The 23,450-nt window shown below is 34.3% G+C and overlaps 1 protein-coding gene across 2 annotated transcripts in view; it reads right to left on the reverse strand.

Moving 5' to 3' along the window:
• The window catches only part of vn (vein), a 65,112-nt gene that overhangs the window by 3,983 nt on the left and 37,679 nt on the right, over positions 1-23,450 (reverse strand). Inside the window, exons 2-5 of one of the 2 annotated variants that reach the window (XM_053746966.2) lie at positions 3,443-3,611; positions 1,956-2,110; positions 1,174-1,273; positions 735-793 (exon numbers count right to left, since the gene is read on the reverse strand). In XM_053746966.2, the coding sequence (XP_053602941.1) occupies positions 735-793; positions 1,174-1,273; positions 1,956-2,110; positions 3,443-3,611 (483 nt within the window). Of the gene's footprint in view, positions 1-538; positions 794-1,173; positions 1,274-1,955; positions 2,111-3,442; positions 3,612-23,450 lie in introns of those variants that run through there. The other variant, XM_053746965.2, reaches the window with a different exon arrangement.

Below are 23,450 nucleotides of genomic sequence, written 5' to 3' on the forward strand. Positions count from 1 at the left end.
AAGCAAAATCATTTATTTAAAAATACCAAGAGTATGAAGTCATAATTTTGGTAAATAAATTAACTTAAGTTTTGCGACCAAGCGACATTTTGCGAAAGAGACGTTTTGCGCATGAGCCGTTGTGGAACATAACCATGGACATTCATCAGTTAAAGTAAATTTGCCATATGAATTTCACAATTTGACACTAAATATCAGTCATAATACTCGTATATGGTTTTATTAAATTGAATGTTTGACTGCTCTGTGCTGCTAAGATGTTTTGAATTTTATATCGCTATCAAATTAAATGTGGCTTAGGGAATCATACTTTGTATTCATAAACAAACGGGCTAAGCTAAATAAAACCATTTAATAAAGTCATCGTGGGCGGATCTTCTGAGCGTTCTATTTTTCATATCTTCGATTCCGTTTAAACCATAACATGATTTGATTTTCACAAGCTATATAGATATAGTTAAATTATATTGAATGATACAAGGATATCGACTGGAAATAATTCGAACGAACGAAACTCTTCTCATTGGTCTCTGCATAAGACGAAGTCTTGCTCTAGCAAGAAACTTTGAAATAAGGGGTTGTGTATTGCTCTGCATTATTGGCATTATAATAACTTTACTGTATGTCTGTCCATGGTCACAAACACAGAGGTGGGTTTTCTTGGCGTATCATTGGCTAGCAATAGTATGATGTGGACAGCCCCAACTTGCACGAATAGGGGAAGTGATACCTACTGCTCCGATTCGACACGTCCTTGTTCTCGCACCGTTGGCCGTTGAAGCCTTCTGGACATCTAGAAGACAAAAGTGTTACGTAAATAAAATTATAAAAAATAAAAGGAAGCAGTAGGAGCTTTTTAAACGTGAATAGAGTCTTCTTGAATTGGGAGTTGACAAGTGGCGAACTAGCGTGAAATAGCGCAGAACAGAAGACTTGCTTCAAAGGCCAAGACCCACTTAGGGAGGCGAGTGTGTGAAATAAGTAGAAAGTTTCGATAATAGAGGAATATCGGAAATGGGTAGATTATATCGAAAACATCACGAATAAGAAGGCAGTCTTGAGTGAATGCTATAGAATAAAATGGCAGAAATGAATATATGTACCTTGGTAGGCACTGAGAAGTAGAACCAAAAAGTATAAGTACCTAGTGGATCATATACGAACAAAACTTACTTGCAAGCCTGCTCCTGGACTACTTCGAAGAATAAGCACGTGCCTCCATTGAGGCAGTAGGAAGACGGGTCGGGCATCGGGCAAGGGGCGCCTGACGTTGCTGAAACAAATACAAATTAGGTGAGTTTTCCCAATATTCCTACTTCTGATTTGAAACAAAACTTTTCTCATAAGAATTCATGTCTGGCTATAAAGAGTGGGAAATTATAACGAACTATATTTTCTGCCATTGCAATACCAAACACAATAGCCAAGATTTGTTGATAAACATTGTTATGTTTATTGTTAATTGATTGTCTTGGCTTTGTGTCCACAGTACACAGAGCACTCATTTACTTTCTATTCTTTATAGACAGATTATAGTTCGATATTTATGTTACGTTCAAGAGCTGCAATTACACTTTATTTTTATTTACATACATTATTCAGAACACATGCATTAACTACGTACTTATTTCAAAGAAATCGCCGTAAAGTTTCTCAAGTCCTATCAGATCAGCGGTTGAATGGAAAATGACTTCGGTAAACGTTTTGCATGAGTATTATTATCAAATGTTAAGTACTAATGAATCATAATTGAGGGTTTAGGACTTGGTCAGGAGCAGTCAAAGTGAATTTTAACTTACTAATGGTGTCATGTAAAGTCACGAGTAAAGGCAGTACCACACTGACGTTAGCAGGAGACATTTCTGGGAGAGCTATATGGCAATCATGGCCTTATGGATTCTTTTGAAACGGCATTGAAGTCCATATCATTACTGGATTACTGGAGTTTAACTTACTAATGGTGTCGGGCGCAGTAGTCACCAGTAGGGGTGACATCACACTGACGTTGGCAGCAGCAATCGCCGGAGGACCTATGGCCCCTTGCGCTCTGCACTCGTACGTCGCTGAGTCTTCGCGTCTCGCGTGCCTTATCACTAATACCGAGCGCCTCCTGGAATTGAGAAAGGTATCTGTTTAAGGAATAGTTAATACTCTTCTCACCTTTATATTTCTCTTCGTACAGAATTTACATTGATTGATTATAGAAAAAGTGCATCGGAAAGCTGCTTGCGATTGAAAACAAGTAATCATCTTGCCCAAACTTCGGTACAATAGGAAACGCCAAGTGGCATAAAGCGTCACCTATATAATGGGCTAAATCATGGGCAAATACTTGTTAAAATATTATTGGTAAAGTCAACACGAAAAAGAAAATGAAGAATCAACTTGTTTCTATGGAATATTTTTTTATTTGCATTCATAACCTTTCTATGTTTGGTTTGCCTAGTTAATAATTCTCTCAGGTAACTTCGTTTAATGGAATTTAGTAATTTCAAGTCTAAGAGCTATTCCCAAATATATCTCACTTTTAAATCTTCCCTGTTTATTTGGAATCGGTGTAACTTCGTTTAATGGAATTTAGTAATTTCAAGTCTAAGAGCTATTCCCAAATATAGTCTCACTTTTAAATCTTCCCTGTTTATTTGGAATCGGTGACCTTTGGAACTACATGACGTTCAAACACAAACGTTTAAGTTTAGATTGCTAAAGAAAAAAAAAACAAATAGTAATTATTTAAGCGATACATCTTTTTCTGCCCAACGACCCGAGAAATTACTGTTCGCATCACTTCATAATAATTACAAGCGTATGGCAAACACTAGTGACTCAACAGTGTTAAAATAAGGACGACTATTGTCTGCATCAGCTGGTAAATTGCTTAAAAGGCCAGGTCGGTCAATGGCAGCATGCAGTTTAGATTAGTGCAATCTGGTGCAGTAATGTAAGCATTCATGTTTGATTGTTGATTCACTTGTTGATATAATGTCATATGGCTGAAGTGGGTTATGACTGAAGGCTAGGAGCCAACGAGTTTAATGATTCAGTTATGGATGGCCTGTTTAATCAATTTTAAAGATGTCTAAGTCATGAACATTGAAAACGATATAATAAAATTTAACAAAAACAAATTATGATTTATAATATCCTATTTTTGATGGTAATGAATTTCATAATTTTATCTAGTAACTACATTGTGGAAAAGACTAACATTTTCTACTGTTGTGTATCCAGGTTAGTCTACATTGTTACCGTTTACCAAGTACTTTAAAAGTAGATCTTTTAAGTCTATCCTCATTTTTACCATTACCCCACTTTCATTATAATTCAAAATATGTCCCTAATCGCCTTCCAATCCTTGATATCCCGAGCAACTTTCAATCTTTCTCCTTGAATGCCCTCAGATCGTCGCCCCATCTCGTTTGGATGGATAAAAGAAATTTACCTAAAATTTTGCACCCGGAACCTCCTGAGCGCGATCTCCGTGACGGGCTTGCCGTCCTTGTACCACGTGATGCGGGGGGGCGGCCGTGCACTCGCGTTGCACTCCAGCTTCACCCGCGTGCCCTTCGTCGTACGCACCGACTGCATCGGCTCCACTTTTGCAGGGCTACCTGTGTACAGAGGGAGAGAGAGATGGATTTTATTGAAAATTCCCACAAATTTATTTTTTTATTTTCTGCACAATATTACATAAAATATAATATAGGTAACATTCAAACAAGACAAGACGAAATACATTAAATGTATATATATATATATATACTGAATTTTAAAATAAGTCTAGTAGCCGCTGAGCGGAAAGTAGAATCAAATAGATTGTAATGTTGGACGTCTATTAGAATCGAATAGTTCATCGGCTACGACAAGCTACGGCTACGGCACAGTGAATGCAATTCATTGAAACATCAACCGCAACACATAAAAAGTTATTTTTATCAAGTCCCTTTACAACAATACAAGTGTCTAAAGCGCAACAGATTCAATATCTAAGAGATTTACGAGATTTGGACATAGTAGACGAGACGCGACGCGACGTAGATTTCTATTTCACCTTACTAACGCGTCGCCTTCAAAGCACCAGACTAAAAATAAGCGGCTGTCATTAGGCCAACGGCCTTATATCGTCTGACGGGTAACATTCGTAAGATCCGAAATAACGCGTATTATCTAAACGCTTTCGAGTCTCCATTTTTCCCTAATTTACAAGAAATAACTTAGAAGAAAGTCAAAATCAAAATCAAAATCAAATCATTTATTCAGAAATTAGGCCTTCACAGGCACTTTTTCACGTCATAATCTAAATTAAATGATGTTTACCAAAGCTACAAACTACTAGCATTTCGGAACGACCACTGCTGAGAAGAAATGCCGAAAGAAACTCATTCAAACAGTGTTGGTCCCTATTATGCCAGAAGGGCTTACCATTTTTTAAATATAAATTTATGTATAATTTTTTATCAGTAATATAACATGTAAGTACATAATAGTACGATAAGAGAAAGCAAGCAAAAGTACAAGTATAATTATTTAATTTTATTTCGATGTTATATATGATATTTTTAGCTAAATTTAAAACGTCAACTGGCCATTTTTTATTTGTTGAGATGGGAAATCCCTAGGGAGAAGTTTAGAAAACCTGGCAACACTGCTAAGTGGCATTTTGGACATGATATTTGTATCCATGAACGAAAAAAAATTGGCTCCGTTTCAGTACGTGTGTTTCATTTAAATCATCTACTATATCTAAACTGTCATACATAATGTTTATATCGGGGACGTTTTGACTAATCTTGTTTTTGATATTATTATAAAATTTCACAAATAATATCGGGTCATTCAACTTTGAGATTACGCAACATTTTTATGCGTCTCGTCATTTCGTGAAAAATTTTATTTTTGGTAAAACAGTCTCGAGGATTTCATATATAATATGTATCTAATCATGGGAGTAAAGAATGGTCACGTAGAATAGAATAATATTTTACTTGATTCGACCTGAAAGTTTATTATTTAATTTATTATTGTTTAACTAAGTATGTATGTGTATTTACAATAATTTATTGATTAAATATTTGATTATTGATTAAATTACTATATGCAATGTTTTCTTCCTTTATTTTAGGAACAGTCTATAATCTGGTACATGTTCAATTTTCAGTAGCTCTTTAAATATATGGTGATAGAATTTTTGAAATCAGTTCGGTAGTTTCAGAGATTACAAACGCTTACCTCTTTATAATAACAGTATAGATGTTAATGGTATGGTATCATAATCGAGTTGTTTCGTCTTTATGTCTTACATAACATATACGTAAATACTTTATGTGTTGCAGTTAAATCAAGCCGAAATAAATTCCGCTTCAGAAGTAGAATTGTTAATTTTCAGGTTAACTCTAAACGAGCTTGATTTATGTTCACCGACTTGCTTTTAGAACATCGTAATTTATCTTGTTCTATGTCATTGTTTGAATCAATAGAATTAATATTTTACCAATGATGTCTGGAAATATCTCTGAATGAAGGTAAGGTTCAATATGTGTCATAACATGCTTTAAGATAATGATGGTCCTATCGAAATGAATTATCAGAGTCAAGATTCAGAATTTTAAATCCCGCAAGTCCAATGTTAGGGATTAGGGAGGGGTATTATATAAATCGTAGATATGTCATGTTTGGACCCATATGTTAAATTTAAAAGTATGGTAATGAAGGATGGGGTAATGGTAATTTTAGTCCGAATTGATGAGACTTTGGGTAGCAAGTTTGCTGCAAGTAGTTGTATTGATATTAATGCAGGTGCAGACGCAATTAATTATTTTCCCCTGCCTTATGGGCCAGGTCAATGTTACAACAGGAATTAATGCTGGACCACAAGACACAATAGTTAAACTATACATTCTTGCTCAGATCCGCGCATCAGCACTCGAAGAGTTCGTGATCTAAGAAAAAATACTACAAAAGAAAAATATAGTTTTGGTAAAGCGGTACAAATGTATTATGAAGCTGTTTTACTATTTCAGTGTCTGCCAGTGAAATATCCTAAGAAGCACAATGAGAATCTGAATGAAAATACCTCCATTCAGCCCACGCAGAACGTGATAGATGATGGGACCTTTGACCTTAATACTCTTAACAATTCGTTAATGCACTGTGACGTCACGCTATTCAGCTTTTTGGTATCCACGCCTACTGCCCATTCAGGAGTTCGGATGTTTGATGAATGCCAATTTCGATCTCACAATTAATTCACATTTTTTGGGGGTCAGCCATGAAATCTAAACGAATACCCATTCGTTTATTTCAACTTACCAGAAAACCCATCTGTCCGCGGACTAGGGGCGATTTCTCAATTTCCCCGAGACATTTTTAGTTCACACGTGGATTTTCGGAGTCTTTTATTTTGAAATTGAGCTTTTATTTTCAAAACCCCAAAATAAAAAGTTAATCTTCAGTTTTCACAATACGTGAATACGTTATGAAGACATACTCGTAGCTGCTGACATAGGAACTGGTTCCTTTTTCCCATGACGTAACCCCTTCAAGTATGCCCTTGCCAATTCTGCCTCCCACGCGTCTAGCCAGCCACGTCACAGGATATTGACCTTAAAAGGAATTCATGAATGGACCAACGTCAGTATTAGATGATGGATGAGTAGACCTAAAGGGAAAAGTTGGCTATTCACGTGATTTGAATAGCGTAGGATGACGGGGAAAGTGGAAGTATGATGAATCAGCTTTTTATATCTAAATTGTGATGACGTTTTCAGTAAAAGATTTTTTCATTCATAATATTATATTTACTTATACGTACTTATATACAAGGACGTTTGACTGAATTTTGCCAATTAACTATATATTTAAAGTAACTTAATCTTACAGACAAATCGAATAGGAGACTCGAAAACTAGCATGGCATAGCGTCTAAATCATAATCCATCTTAAAGTCGGGGTTAAAACTTTAAGATGGGTTATGTGTTAGACTCGTATGGATTTCCTATTTCTTTGCTAGTACGGAGAGGAAAAGGAAAAGAAATATATACAAATAACAACGATATAGATGTAAGAGATAGAGTAGGAACTAAGAAAAAGCTTGCTGTCCATATAATTTCCAATGTTGTGGAGTCTAGCATACCGGGTAATCAGACAGTTCGTCACCCTATTATAAATAGTGGCTCGGCGGAAGCCGAATTGGAGCAGCAGGTGAGACCTGGCGAGCAGCCAAGTTACTCACCGGCTTCGAAAAAAATTGGCTGCGGCAACAACCTTGCGCGGTTTGGCGGGAAAAAGTTGTGCGTCCTTGAGGTTTGATTACCGTGACAGAAGACAGCATTGTCCAGGATTATGGCTTGTGAAAATACCAGGTTTCCTAGGTCTGAGAGATTAATGCTGGTGTAAATTTTGACATTCATTTATTCATATTACACATTCACAATCGCGTACATATACACGGATAACAGATTTCGTCGATGTTAATCCACATATCTATCTATATACTCGTTTCGTACACCAATAGAATTGTAACACCGATTCGTAAAAGGTTTTTTCTTGATTCTTGATTGATTTCAAAAGAAACTAAAATGTACTGTGAATCCATGAGAATCCTGGTTCCGTTTATAAGTTTTTAAACACCTCTTAATCATTATAGTTTATTTCTAAATGACCGTATCAATTCAGTCATATGACAAACTTAAGGGGTTTATTGGCAGTCACTGAGGAGTTCCTCTATCCACCTCATGTTTCCATCATCAGTTGTGAGGGCGTTGTCTATTCTATGATTATCGATAGCTCGTGTAATGTTGATTTGTTTGTCATCTTCCAATACTCGTACTTGCAAATCAGATGTTTCTCTCGTCTCTTGTGAAAGAGATGACCTTTTATGAAGTCGAAACAACCTGTTTTTCTTAATTTACTGAGTTATTTATTCGAACTGGCAGGTAAAATTTGAAGTGAAGCATCTGGCACCAAGGACCAAAGCCATAAACGAAATTTCATTTGCACTATAACAATATTGTGTTAAAACTTCATAAGCACTTAATAGTAAAGACAATGCGTGTTTTTATAGTAGCTTGTTTATTTTCCCAATAAAAATATGGAGAGCGGTAGTTTTATAAATAGTCGGAGAGGCAATTACGAGGAGAGAACGAAGGATGGGAAATAAACGAGTATTATTTTTAAAATGTACCACAATAGATCATGAGAGATTCTTGTGGAGTTTTCGTTGGAAGGAATCCTTTGGTCACAGTATGTGTTCTTCAGTTTAAAATATAAGATATATTTAATAAAAAATAGATATATAAGTAATGAATTTAAACACGTCGTCTATTAACATGCCAATGCCAAAATTTAAATCATATATTAAATAATGCTTTGATGGCTAATGGCTGCTAAATGATAAATTGGACCCTTCCTAAAACTTCCACCTCTCACACTTGATCTTACTATTATTATTATTTATATATTTTCTTGACATGTTTATTACATATATTTTGACATTTACTTGTAAAACATATACGTGATTTGTGATCTTCAAATGTCTGAAAGTAACATAGGTATCTATTATGTTAGATTATGGAGATCGAGTATGTCATGCACACTCAAATGGTCAAACCGGTAGCGGCGTCGTGGATCGGGTCGGGAGGTTTAAAAGTTTTTTGTTTGGTTAATTCTCCTAAATATCACTTGATCACAATCATATATGTTTCAGTATACCTTTTGACCATGTACTTTATTGTGTACTTACATTGTTATATTACTGATAAAAAATTACACATAAAATTATATTTAAAAAATGGTAAGCCCTTCTGGCATAATAGGGACCAACACTGTTTGAATGAGTTTCTTTCGGCATTTCTTCTCAGCAGTGGTCGTTCCGAAATGCTAGTAGTTTGTAGCTTTGGTAAACATCATTTAATTTACAATATAACGTGAAAAAGTACATGTGAAGGCCTAATTTCTGAATGAATGATTTGATTTTGATTTAGTTTCTTCAATACACTAATTTTGATTAACAATCTTTTTCAAATCAAGCTTTCTTTTAAAGTCACATAAAGGCAAATTATGAAAATGTTAATACAGCCCGTTCCTTTTAATAGTTTTAAAAGACTAGATTTCATATTAAGGTAATAAATATTTCACAAACAATGCAATGCAACCGAATAAACTTTAACGCCACTAAAGGTGTTAAAATTATTAAGTGTTTCCTTCGTTAATTCAGATTCGATCGTTAAATAACGAATTATAACTATTTATATCTGGCAACACATAACATAATAACTTTAATATTAACCGTCGTAACTTCGTATTGCTTTAAAATGAAGATATAAAAGTTTTATAGGTATTCGATCGCGTGTGGTGGTCCCTGAGAGCTTGTGGGCGGGAACGTGGAGTAGTAACGCAATATATAGAAGGACATTGCATACAGTTTATAAGAAATACATTTAAAAGTATTAATAATTTAATTAATTGTTATCTAGCGGGCGAAATCCCGTGGCTAACAGCTAGTGAATAAGATTTTTTTGAAAACTAATTTCAATATTTTCTTATGAAATAGGTCTGGTGAATGCTGTTGCCCTTTGAAACTGGACGGAATTCGATGAAATTTGGTGTAGAGTTGGAATGTATCCTGGAGTAATAATGGCGTAATTTTTATATCAGACTGAGACATATCTAGTTATAATTTGATTTTCTACAATAGTTTGCCATCTTTGTGTTTGTCTCTTCATTCAGAATTACGAATGAGTTATGCTGAGTGAGACGCGCGCGTTGTAATGCCGTGATTACGTCAGCTTTGGTTCAGTAAATTTTATAGGCGTTTATTGGAAGTATAAAATATCTGATGTCTGTGTTTCGGATGCCGTGGGAATTTAGGAACATACATAATACAGTAATTTAGTAAAATATATCTGGTGTTCGTGTAATGGTCAAGTAAGAGAGTTGAAAAGAAATTGTCCCCAAAAATCTCAAACTTTCTATCGCAAGCTTATCTAAATAGAAATGAAAAAAAAAATGGTTACAGTTTCTTTTTATGTCTAAAAATTTTATTTCTCTAAATGAAATACATATTATTATATTCACTTACATATACAAACTATATTCATTGTACGTAGATTTCACTCTCGACGAGCACAACGTATTATCTAGAGTCAAATAAAAACATGCATTGCGCACTCAAAAATACATTTTACAATTGATTTTTAATCTTTTATTCTAAATAACATTAGATTAGGTAGGTATCTCTATCAACCAGGCTAGAAGACTGTCTAAATTTACAGTGTCTTCTATTTAAGTCTGCGGTTTCTCTCGCTTGTTTATATTTCCCATGGGAACAGTTTTCCAGGACATCATACCAAGTGCGTTAGTCGAGCATGCTTGGCATGGGATTAATCGACTCTATCTACTATATTGCCATGTTTTAATAAAATGGCGGTATGTCCAAAACTGTTTTTAGAAATACCTAGTTTGATTTTTTAAATTTATTTTAAGAAATGATTGAGTAAAGATTAATTGTAAGTGTTTGTGTCGTTACAAAAGAGCATGCCAAGCTAGCGAGATATAAAAAGATATCATTTATTTGTTGTCTTTTGCCAAAAAAAAAAAAAACATATTTTTGTCTCCAGATAATGTCTTAATTTGTACCGAATCTAATTTGATGCCAAGCGCAATAAATCAAGAATTAAATGAGTTTGTATTTTTAAACAATTATGAAAAGGAGAAACTTCTCTATACGGTATTTAAACGTCTATTTTTTCATTTTTTTTTTAGAAAATATATATTTTAGTAAATATATATCTGTCGTTCCGAGATATTATTGTAGAAAAAAAATCAATTGGGATTTTTATAAAAAATCTTAGACATTTTTAAAAAGATTTGATTGTATTATATGTTACTTGTACATAGTTTATTTCCCTCTGGAACAATCGGTCTATTTCTATATGTAATATTTTTAAGGTTTTAACGTTGAAAAATAACTACTGAGTTCTTCTGTTAAATCCGAGTTCGCCGTTAAGCTACGATCGATAGTCGACTATCGATATTCAAGTCAATAGATAGATGACGAGAAACCAATAGTACCGCTACTATCAATAGTTTGTTATCGTCAGAAACAATAGTACCGCTCCGACAGTACTGCACTCTTTCAATATAAAATAGTTTTACGGTTCTGTGCCATCTATAACAGGTGCACCGTCTATATTATATGGCTTTTACAGATTTAACACGGATCGAAATCTAAGAGCCACCGCCAGGTGCAATTTGTGCAAGCCACAGGTGAAAAAATAAAAAAACAGAATTGATTCGTATTCATATCAGTATGTATATCACTATCTGGTTGTCTAATAAAGAGAATACATCGTAAAATATAAAGTGCTTGGTAATAAAACTATCTATAGTAATATGCACAGTGGATATATTCTTAGAAAACTATACCATCTGGCGAAGATGTACTCACTATAGAATGTTTTATTTTAAATATGCAATTTTGACGTTAAGAAATTTGTTCTGAAAGTTAAAACAAAATTAATACCTATATATAATATTCCACATCAAACGCTATACTAAATGTTACAAAAACGAATTTTTAATTTGTATTAAAAATACTGTTAATTTTATGAGCAATCATTAACTTCTAATCCCGATAATGACAAATAATTATTTCTCACGCTTGTCACTGGCCGAAAGTCTTTTGGCAAGTGAAAAATAAATAAAAACAGAGTTTTCTCGGAAAACCCTGAGTCATTGAGAGAGTCACATATCTTGGAGGAATTACGTTAAATATACGTACATTTTTAATTGACGGAGTTGGCAAGAACACTGAGTTGTAACTAATCGACCCGCTCTTTATTTAATGCTCCATTGTAGTGAAACATTTTAGGTTTTTTGTTAACATTACCAGATTATTAATTGCTATAGATTCTGTTTAGTATCTAATCGTGTTTATAGGAGGCTGAAACAGAAAACAAATGGATCTAAGTATTATTTTAGCCACAATGTGAATTTTATCTAAATATTTTGACAATATCATAAAAAATAACAAATATGAATATATTTATTAGTAAAATAAAAAAAAAAAAACACGGATATTAGGCATTTCATACAAAATTTTCAAGCAAAATGTGCAAAAAAGGTTTTTTAATGTGTTTTAAATTACGCATCTGTGGGCAAAGTGAAATTAATGTCAAAGAAAAAAGTAAATAATAATTATCCAAAACTATGGTTGAAAAAAACGCGCGCCTCTCGGCTGCATCCCGATTGTTTACTTGCAAAAAGATTTGAGCGAGGCTCACGTACTCATAGAATCGAAATAACGACAGTAGAGAAGGTTAACTTCTACATATTTTTCACTTGCTATGCTTGCGTTTCTCCAGAAATTTCTTAAATTGAAAAAACTTTTATTTAATCGACTAACAAGTAATAGTCTTCAATCGAGTTTCCATTTACATGTAAAGTTTTATCAATATATATATATATATATCATTATAATAAACAAACTTACAGCTTTGCGATACTTGCTTTTAGTTATCCGTTTTAGTTTCCGTGTCAATTTATTAATTTAGGTCAAATATTGCAGAATCATTGTCCACATTGGTGGACAACAACACATTTTAGTTCACTAGTTTGCATGCGACATCTACCACTAGATACCTCCCGATCAGAAAGTCTAAGTAGCAAAACGTCCAACAAAGCGAAACGTCTAATGAGCATTCTGCCTAGTTAGCGATGACGGTATGTAGTCATAAAAGTCATGTCATATGCCTTTAAGCGACCTGAATAAAATCTGACAGTATTAGCAATAACACACTCGATATGATGATGATGATGATGCCAGAGAAACACAATCGATGGCTACACGGAGAGTCTCTTCTGTACTTTATATACTACTCCTTGCTCGTAGTACGCACACGCGCGGTGAGAATTCTACTACGCTACATCGGCTTCGTTTTTTGCCGTGTCCAGTTTCCTTTAGACTTGGCCCTTCGTTTTTTCACCCGCTCAGTTTGGCGTCGCAACTCCATAAACAGTTATACTCGTAAGGTAACCCCGAGGAATTGTTTTTAAATGACGTCTCCGGCGCAGACGTAACGACGCACGCGCGTGGACAGAGTGCACGCGTTTTCAGTTTTGTTTATTTGTAAATTGTGTAGCGTTATTTAAGATTGTTTAATTGCAATTTTCAAAATATACTTTGCTGGCTTTAAATTAATGAATAAAATTTTATTTATTTGAGGATACAAGATTCCATGGTTAGTTTAAAAGTTATGGTTTGATATTTTATGGTTAGCAATGTAAACTGTAATTAAAAATATAAAACATATTTGGCCTAGATGTTTAAATTGATGAGAGTTATGTTGAAACAGGCAAACTAATTCGCACGTTTTTCTAAACATAGATAATTACACTGCACTATTTTTGGGCAAACTTGCAAAGGTGGCACCGTTCTCTGTCGAATGGACAGTAGTCGGCAAAAATCAATACAGCCTTATGTCGTCCCCGCAAGGCTCGGCAAGCACGTCACATCCACCAGTCTAAAGACAGTAAAAGTATTTTATTGTTCGCATTTAGAGATCCTCTAAATACTTATATTATAAATGACAGACAGACTAAAAATGCGAACGTCTGACCCGCTTTCACGGCTAAACCGTTGGATCGATCTTGATGAAATTTGGTATGTTTGTTGTTAAAGACCCCCTTTCATACATAGGTTACTTAAAAAAAAAGAAATTTGTATGAAAATCATGCTTGTTCCGCTTTTGCAAAGAGAATTACGCGGACGAAGCTGCGGGTAAAAGCTAGTTTGTTGTTTTGTTGCACAATTGTTTTTAAAAAAACATAGTTATTATCATTTCAAACGCAGAAAGACCACTGGTGGACATAGGCTTACCACAAGACAGAGGCGAGCGACTTTGTTTTACACTATGCACTTAATGACGGAACCATTATCGCCCAAGCCCGACTCGCGCTTGGCATAATATATTCCCACAATATCATTCTTCCCTTATTTCACGTAACCTTTATCAGAGGCCGTATTTGGCCCGTCTCACTTGTTATTGCCGCACAATTGAGTTGGATGCAGATAAACCTTTAAGGTGCGAGCTTTGAGCTGTGCTTTAGAAAGCTTAAGGACTTTTGGTCGAGTCGATTTTTGGAAACTGGTCAATATGCTGGGAGCGGTCTGGTATATAATATTCAGCCAGGTGTTACTATTATATGCGTATATTAAAGCCTATTCGAAAAAGAGAGCGTCAACAATTCATTTTACAATAATTTAATATGTTTGTTTAGTTATATTAAGCAAAAAGTAATTTATCAGTAGTTTATGTTATTAATAACAACAAATTTTACTTTGCGCTGTGATAAATTACTTTTTGCTTAATCAATTAAATCACGTATTATTAACAATTTTGCTATTATATGTAAGTTTTTGAGTGCAATAAAATTCAATTGATTAAAAAAATAACCAATGGTGCTTGGGTGATAATTTTGTGATAGTTATAGCTTCAATAAAAATAAAAAAGAAATCCTAGTTTCAAGCTGGATTGAAAGCAGTTGTTGAAATTTTTTCTATAACATTTAAAAACTTTAAGCTAAGCTAATTTGAGCTGTTAGTTTGTACAAATAAAGTCATGAATGCATACCTACAAAATACTGTCGGGCATTTTAAACATGGTGATACAAAACACGAAATTTCAATTCTAATCTTAAAAAGTGCATCAGAAGACAAAGCAGTGTTGTATGAAAATGAGATGCCTAATACGGTGCAGCTGCTGGTATTATTTCGTTAATGTTTAAAAAAAAATTCGGCCGCACAGGCGGAGTGGTCGGCACGTCTTATAGTCTTAAACCGATAACAATCGTCTTAATTACAGACCGATTAAAACCGATTATGGAGCGGAGAGGACCCATTGAATATTTAGAACTGACATTATAAGATTTTTTTTTACACAAAGCTATTACATATACAAATAAAAGAAAAAGCATTAGTATATACAAATAAAAGAAAAAGCTGTTGTATATTGAAAAGCTTTAATTATACATTAATAAATATATGTACTAAAGGAATATAGAAATTTAAAACATAATAATTTTGATTTGAAGGTTCGGATATGTCTGATAATGCGTAACTATAACGCATATTTTTGCAATATACTATCTACTCAAAAACTATTCAGATAAAAAATAAAAACATATGCAAATCGTCCTTATGATACTATTTTCACATTTGGCTATCCTTCATAATTTATTTTATTAATGTCGCGTCTACTAGTTTGTAAGTCTACGGGCTTGTCCTGCAAAAACGCCGCTTTTCAGTCGCTTAAACCAAACTGTTTAATTGGAACTGAGCCTTTGTCGATTACTCGATAGAATCCCGAAGTAACGTCGAGACAGGGAATGCCACTCTCTTTATGTGAGCTTCAGGTTTTTGGTTTATATCTGATGAGGTGCTGCCTGTTCTTTGTTTGGTTTCACTTTTCATTTTATTGTATATATTTGTAAGGATTTCGTTGCGAGTCGATAGATATCTAGGTATAAAGTATCTACCTTTGTCCACGATACAATAATAATAAAAAATCAAATCATTTATTCGGAAATTAGGCCTTCACAGGCACTTTTTCACGTCATATTCTAAATTAAATTATGTTTACCAAAGCTACAAACTACTAGCATTTCGGAACGATCACTGCTGAGAAGAAATGCTGAAAGAAACTCATTCAAACAGTGTTGGTCCCATTATGCCAGAAGGGCATATATGCATTTTTTAAATATAAATTTATGTATATATTTTTTATCAGTAATATAACAATGTAAGTACACAATAAAGTACATGGTCAAAATGTATACTGAAACATATTATGATTGATCAAGTGCTGATGAAAGGAAAATATATATACCTATATATATGTATAATTAACCAAACAAAAAAAAACTATTAATAAAAGATCGAGTTGACCGGTTGCCCCGGCAGCACCCGTTCACGAGTTGACGCGTGAGTCAGCCATCGCGAAGCTCAACCACAATAGAGGGAACCTCCCGACCCAATCCACGACGCCGCTACCGGTTTGACCATTTGAGTGCGCATGACATACTCGATCTCCATAATCTAAGATACCTATGTTACTTTCAAACACTTGAAGATCACAAATCACTTATATGTTTTACATATGTATTTTTTTACGATGACCTAATCGTAGCGAAATTTAAAATAAAATAAAAAATTTTTGTTCAACTTAGGATCACTTGTAAATATCAAAAATTCACTTAAAACTTAGTGTATTGCCGACTTCCAATGCGTGAAGAAGGAATGGGCGTAACAAACTTCACCGCAGCCCTTTTTCCACGTAAGATCTGTCAGAAAAACGTTAAAATGTGTATAGAAAATCAACTGAGCCTCTATTTTGACGTCTTTGACACGCAAAATCTTATGTCATTCTCACAGTACGGTCACTCCCTACCCCTCTCTTAAAACAGCCTCGTCACATTCATGTTACATTTGCCGGTCGCCCTCCATGGTCGACGATTTAAATTACGTCAAAGCCAACGTTTGAATCCGTTTTAATTCGTAGGAAAACGATAATAATAATATTTGTGCCCCTATAAATTCGTTTAGGGTATAAATAGCCCCGTTCTATTTACTAGTTTTTATACATTTACATACACACGTAGCAACGCGCGACCCAAATAGTATATGGGCCAATCATTGCCAGCTCCGCGGAGTAACGATTCGTTTGAAAACAAACAATTGTCTCGCAGTTTTTTTTTATTTTACATCTTAATTCAATAAAAAAAATAAAAAGGAGTATATAAAATTTTGGAAAGAGGTAGACACTTTATGGGACGAGATTTTGGAATTTCCATCCCAGATGAACTGAAATGGGTGAGGTCCAAAGTTCCCTATGCAGGATAAAATCCCATTGTTTGTTTATTTCCACCATAATTCAAATTACAACAGTTATAATTAATAAGGGTGGACTGGAGCCTAAGCTAGGAAAATCCTGTGTTTCAGGTGTTCCATTCACTTTGAGATTTATGAGATTTTCTCTTGTGGTGATAGTAGCAACGAATTTGCAATTATTTTGGTTAGCTTGATGCGCTGTTCTTCTTATTTAGCTATCATTTCGGTGGAGGATTCGCAATACGTTTCTATTTTCGATTTTAGCCTGTCCTGTGAACGTCTATCTTCTGAATTTACATTTGGATTCACATTTTGGGTTTTTATTTATTTATTTGGGCATAAACAGACATTATAAGAAATGTTTTATAATAAAAATCACATGTTAGATTAGACAAAACAGTGCCGAATACTTAAAAACAAAACACAAGTATAGTGTGTTGACAACATTTCGACACGACACGACCACCTGCAAAGATAAACTAAAATAGTTTTACTTATCAACCGAATAGTAATTGTTAAATACATAAACAAACTAATAAGTTTCAATTATCGTATTAAAATACCGTTGACATTAGAAAACTGTCTCCAACATAGAATTGCATCTATTTGCATTGCCATGCCACTAATTGCAGAACCTCATGCGCCTTTTAACCTACTTGGTTCTGGATTCCATTGTCACTAGAGCTCATTTGTATTCTCTTCAGCTCTTCATCACGAGCTACAGCCACAAGTGTTCCATTATTCCGTCTCTTTCAAGCACCAGTGTTATTTAATTGACTGTCTCTGTTTCGTTATTATCCAGGGTAATATAGGAAAATAAAAGTGCAGTTTTTTGGTATTATTTTTCTATTTTAAATTCAGACATGAAAAATTTGATGAAATCTTTATTTTATATTCACACATTAATATGTTTGTTTAGTGTTAAAATATGGGCACACGAACATTTATCTTTTCTCGCTTTAGTTTGGGTTAAATCTTGCAAATAGATTAATTTCCAATTAATATCGTAAACATCTGATTTTGTGCACACAATAATTATGTCTGCTAGAAATTACCACATGTTGTGCAACTTGTGCATCTGTACTATTGAAAGTAAATTCACACAAGTACGATTCAATCTTGTCCGATATTCATTTTCAATCAAACTTTACATTATGCTAGATATACCCATGGAATGAATAGTACCAGGTACCGAAGTACCTACTAATTCCATGGATGGGGGCTATGATTTCTTCGCTATGCCCTATTAATACTAGTTCAAACATTACCTTGATGACATGACACGTGTGGACAATTGCTTGTTTGTTCAAAAAATGCTTCGGCATCTTTGACTTTGAGCCGCCTACTTACATATGCCGTCGACGTCCGAATATTTCGATTTCGTTTATTGGTTCAATTGCTTCAAGACATTCCTCGGGCTTTCCTTTGTAGATGATATCTTTATCATTTCGTTGGTTATCTAGATTTTAATGCACTAGTGTACAAAACTCTCGTTTCTAATTGTATTTTTTAACTTTGATGGCTGATTTATGCTGCTTTACAAAAACCAATTGATTTTACGAACCAAATCAAGTTGTTATACTTTTGTTGTTGTACTTTTATTAGACGAAATCTTATGGTGCCAAATACTACAAAATTTAAATTGCTCAAGATAGAAATAATGTGGATTATATTTTTAATTTCGATTGATAGGATATAAGTTTCATGACCCATAAATCTGCTATGGTAAATTATGAGTAGACTATTTTATGAGTAACTAGAGTTATCGAAGAATTCAATTATAGTTTCATCTAGGTTATTTATTACATATTAAATATTCAGAGATCATTGACACTATTTTCTTAAACTCAAATATATTATTATCTGTTGTGTACAAAGTCATTCGTTAAGTTATGGCATCAAAAACTTAATCATAATCATGATCATGACCTACAGTTGCCTGACGACTGATATTATCACCACCTGACTTCCAGACAGATGTTTAGTAGAAATTGCTTTCATCCTGTGAAAGTCTGCTTGGCAACGATTCGCCCTCTGTCTTGAAGTCATCGAACCCAGAAATATTTCCTAAATCGGTTAACGTACCTTTGCAGCACGCGATATCTAGACATTTTGAATTAAAGGATTATATCGAAATTCGCTACCACACATGCAAATATTCAAATCGATGATAGCCCGAAGGCTTTTGGTTAAAATAAGGAGAATGCAGAGCAGAAGTTACCTATGAAATCAACGTTAAATGAAAAAGTTCTCTGAATTCGAAATTAGACTATTTTGAATTTAAAATAAATTATGGTCAATTTATAGATATTTTCATCACAAAATTTATAGGTATTTCATTCACAAGGACGTGTTTTATGCAATAAAGCTTATTCTAAGGTAAGATCCAACAGTTTACTAACACAAACTAAAAAGACAGTAATAATCTTGTTGACTGCAGTTTAAATAATCTTGAATGTAAAATAAGTATGTGTAGTTATACTTTTGTAACTTCATCATTTCATATTTCTATACACTAATTTGATAGGGCCTAATTGTTTATTTGGCTTCAAGGAATTCGCGTTAGCATGCCATACGAGGGTTCCGTGAAAGAGCAGAATTTTGGTAGGTGCGTCAGTGATGTCAGGTGCATCAATTTATTTTAGTCTGGGAAGCTTCTTTCCCCTGCTCTGTCAGAAAGGGCAAACCAAATAAGTGCTGACTTGATATTGTGATGATATGCGTGCCAATGGTCTTAAATCCAGGGATGCCGACGACCTTGAGAGTTGGAGACGAAATAGTAGGAAAGCGGACGCTGGGTTCCGACTCTCAACGGCTGTGGAACAGAGAGAAATACAAAGTCTGAAAAGCTCCTTCCAGGTGAAGGTAGTGTAACACAAGTCTACTATAGTGACGTATTGACAATTAATCACCAGATAGTGGCATTTGAAATAATGACCATGCACTAGACTGAATCGAACTAATCTCCTAAAGAGATCGGACTATTGTCGATGTCACTCTCTCTAGTTTAAGCCTTTTTCTGGTTTCATCCTCAGCCATTGTGGCTGAATGGTAAATCTATCCAGCCATAATGGCTGAGGATGTTATACACCTTTATTACATGTTAGAATCGTTTCGCTCAAGTGTTTTTAAATAGGTGAAATTTAAAAATAAATATTTTAATTTAATCCCAAAATTTATTGGTTCACAATCTTTTGTCTCTTTTATTACAAAATTCAAAAATGATTGCAGATGAGTAAGATCCTGAAATTTTATAATATTTTTACGTAACACAACTTTGAGCTGGGTGCCAACAATCATAAATTACGTGTGTATGACTAATTTTACAATGGTCGTTTCAGACGTTTGTTAACTTTGAGAAAATACGGTAGTATATGATTGTTATATACTTGTTATATACTGACTGAGTGGTGGCGTAAGATTGGTGAAAGAAGTATCGGACGAGCTGCGATGAGATACTGAAAGTATCTGGGGACGATATAAAGAAACTCGCAGGTCGTACATGGATGAGAGAGGCACAGGACAGAGGAGGGTGGCGTACGCGAATGGAGGACTACGCTCAGCATTAGGTGGAAAGGGGCTGAAATGATGACATGTTATAGATAAGAATAAAGAACATAAAAAAATATATCTTGGAACAAAAAAATGACTACTTTTAAAATGATTCGTAAAATACTTAGGTACATATTATGCTGTAAATATAAAAAAACCATATATAAAAGCCAATCCTCTAACGTATATTGTGCTGTCTCATAAAGATTTTAAAATGCTTGCTGCCTATTCTTCTCTGAACGTTTATTGCCGAGCCCAGACTTTATTTAGCACCTAAAATCCTCCAAGATCTAATCCAAATTCGCTTATTGTTATTCCTTGCCGTTTATTTACACCGAAACGGCGCCATCTCTTGACAGGCGGCCTCTTTGCCGTTCTCAAACTGTCAGAATCTAATTACCAAATCCATCCATAAATTATGCAGTCTTTAAAGCTTTATTTTAGTCGTAATAAAGGTCAATACTGCACGATTATGCAGCGAAACAAAAATTGTTAATATTGTACTTTTTTGCCAGCCATTCTTTATAGTAGCGGCGTTTTTGGTAGTATTTTTTTTATTGAGATGGGGTGTTAGGGTCAGTGAAAAGACGGCGCCACGGTTGTTAAGATTGATGACCTGTTTGGGTTCGACTCCCGACTTTGACGTCAAATATGAAATCGAAACTAATTAAGTTAAATTCTTTATAACGGTGAGCGCAAAGTTGTTTTGATATATAAACACGTGTTGGTTGGAAGGTGGTGAAGTAATATAATTTAAAGTAAAAGGAAAGAGTGATATTCTTAATATTAGTCACTAAAACTACAATTCAACTAGAGTCCGCGTCACGAAGGAAGCTCTGCAGCAAAATGTGAAACTATCAAGTCTTTGCTATTTACATCTCACCATCGAGTCGACTCGCAGTGAGACGCAGCTAACCAATCACAGTGTGCCATTGTGACGCAACGACAATCAAAACGAAATGGGATTGGTTTGCTGCGTTTCACTTCGAATCAATTCGATAGTGAGAAGTGAAATGCAAACCCGGACTTCGTCCTATCAGCCACGACGTTGATGTCAGCGACTGTAGCGCCATATTATAACAAGATTTCAAATTTTCTTACACATGTCATAATTGCTCTGATGAAGTATTTGTTGATCGGAGAAGAGTACAAATATTTATGAGTTTTTTGAAGAGTTATTTTGTGTGTATTGCAACCATGGATTTAATAAGTGCTTCGCAACTACTAATTCCAAGGTTGCAACGTCTTTGACGTCGCGCCGCTGACGTTTAAACAAAATGGCGTACTTTGCGTTTTTCTGCGCACGTTAAACTTGATGTCAAGGTTGACTGTGCAACCCACCCTTAGAAGAAAAAAAGAAATCTGTGTCCAGTCTGTGCAAACTTTTTAGCTTTATTCACAAAATATGTAAGTATCATGCAATATGAATATCCTAACAAACTAATCAAGGTTTTAGTACACTTTATGTGTATTACCAGCAACATTTTACGAGTAATCTTAGTATAAGACAGCTCAATTTGCTCTAGACATATAATTTATTATATATAAATCAGCTGACAATAACTTTAATACACAAAAGATAGCAAAAAAAAACACGAGTATGATCATGTAGCGGCAACGCAACCTGTCCGGGCGCGGCGCCTTAGCGGCTCAAAGAAGCCAGGCATTTATGTAAATGGCAGGATTCCGAAAATACCGCCGCATCGGCAAAAACAATGCGTGGAAAAAACGTGGGAGACGAAAGTTCTTCGATTTGCTAGAGTTTTGCATGCGTATTCGGGTTACCAGGGTTGCTTGTTTTCGCTTATTTACTTAACTGATTGTTTATTTTTTATGGTCTCGAAATTCTGAAGGACCATGGAGTGGAATAACATAGGCATCAACATAAATGGACCCTATATACGTAGATGATCTTTACTATTACTCGTTCGATATTAATTATCTTGGCACTTATATTATGTGCATTTACGGCATCATTGATAATGACGTCATCCATATAGTATTATAAAAAGAAGTCCCTCTGTCGCGTCTGTTTGTATGAACTTGATAAACTCAAAACCACCATACAGATTTTTGTACGGTTTTCAAAGGAAACATATTTATTTTATCTATGGTTTTCAAAAAGAGATAGTGTGTTTGCTGAGGGGTATTTTTTACAAAAAAATATTTTTGGATACAAGCTTGTATTGTCGTCAGTGAGATCTTGTTGCATTCAACGCGCGACAAAAAAAAACAGTAATATAAGCAATGTGTAGTAAAGTAGAGGTGTTCACTCGTTGGTTGCCAATATTCTGGTTCACCATCAGGTCATGTTTATCATAATAACACATTCTAATGGAAACTGTTGGGACGTGTGTAACAGGTAGAAAATAGGTGAAATTTTACTTGCAAGATTTTAAATAAATGCTAATAAATAAAACAGTAAAAGATCTGACCACAAGCCCTTAGAAATTGAAAGTGGTATGAATTTTGGCTGCAATCCTGGCGCCGGAGGACTAACCGGCTAACGGTCTATTTTTTATTAGTGTTGGCGCTCGACAGGCCTTTATCGATTGTTTTTGATGAAATACTATCGATAATCGATGTTACAGATCCATGTTTGCGATATTTTGAATTGTTTCACGATACTATAATTTATTTTTTAATATAATAACAAAATGAACGATCTGGCGGCCATTGAATACAGAAATGATATACCTTATTACAATTTTCAAATCTAGTTCAAAAGCATGTGTTATATATAACAAAAACCATTTTAATCACTATAACTTGTGAAAAGTATTGAAATAATATTATTATACGTACTATTGAATATTAATATCTAGTTAAAGAGAGAGAGAGAGAGATATTATTAAATAATATTTATTAATATAAAGCTATTAAAATTATAGATTGAAATAGATGCGAATCATTAGCCGACTGACCTTAATTATTTCATTCAAAAATGTTGTTATAGATATTACACGAGGAAATTAATACTATCGATTAGAAAACTATCGATTTTTGACACCAA

This window comes from Plodia interpunctella, chromosome 6 (assembly GCF_027563975.2).
Source record: "Plodia interpunctella isolate USDA-ARS_2022_Savannah chromosome 6, ilPloInte3.2, whole genome shotgun sequence".
Lineage (NCBI taxonomy): Eukaryota > Metazoa > Arthropoda > Insecta > Lepidoptera > Pyralidae > Plodia > Plodia interpunctella.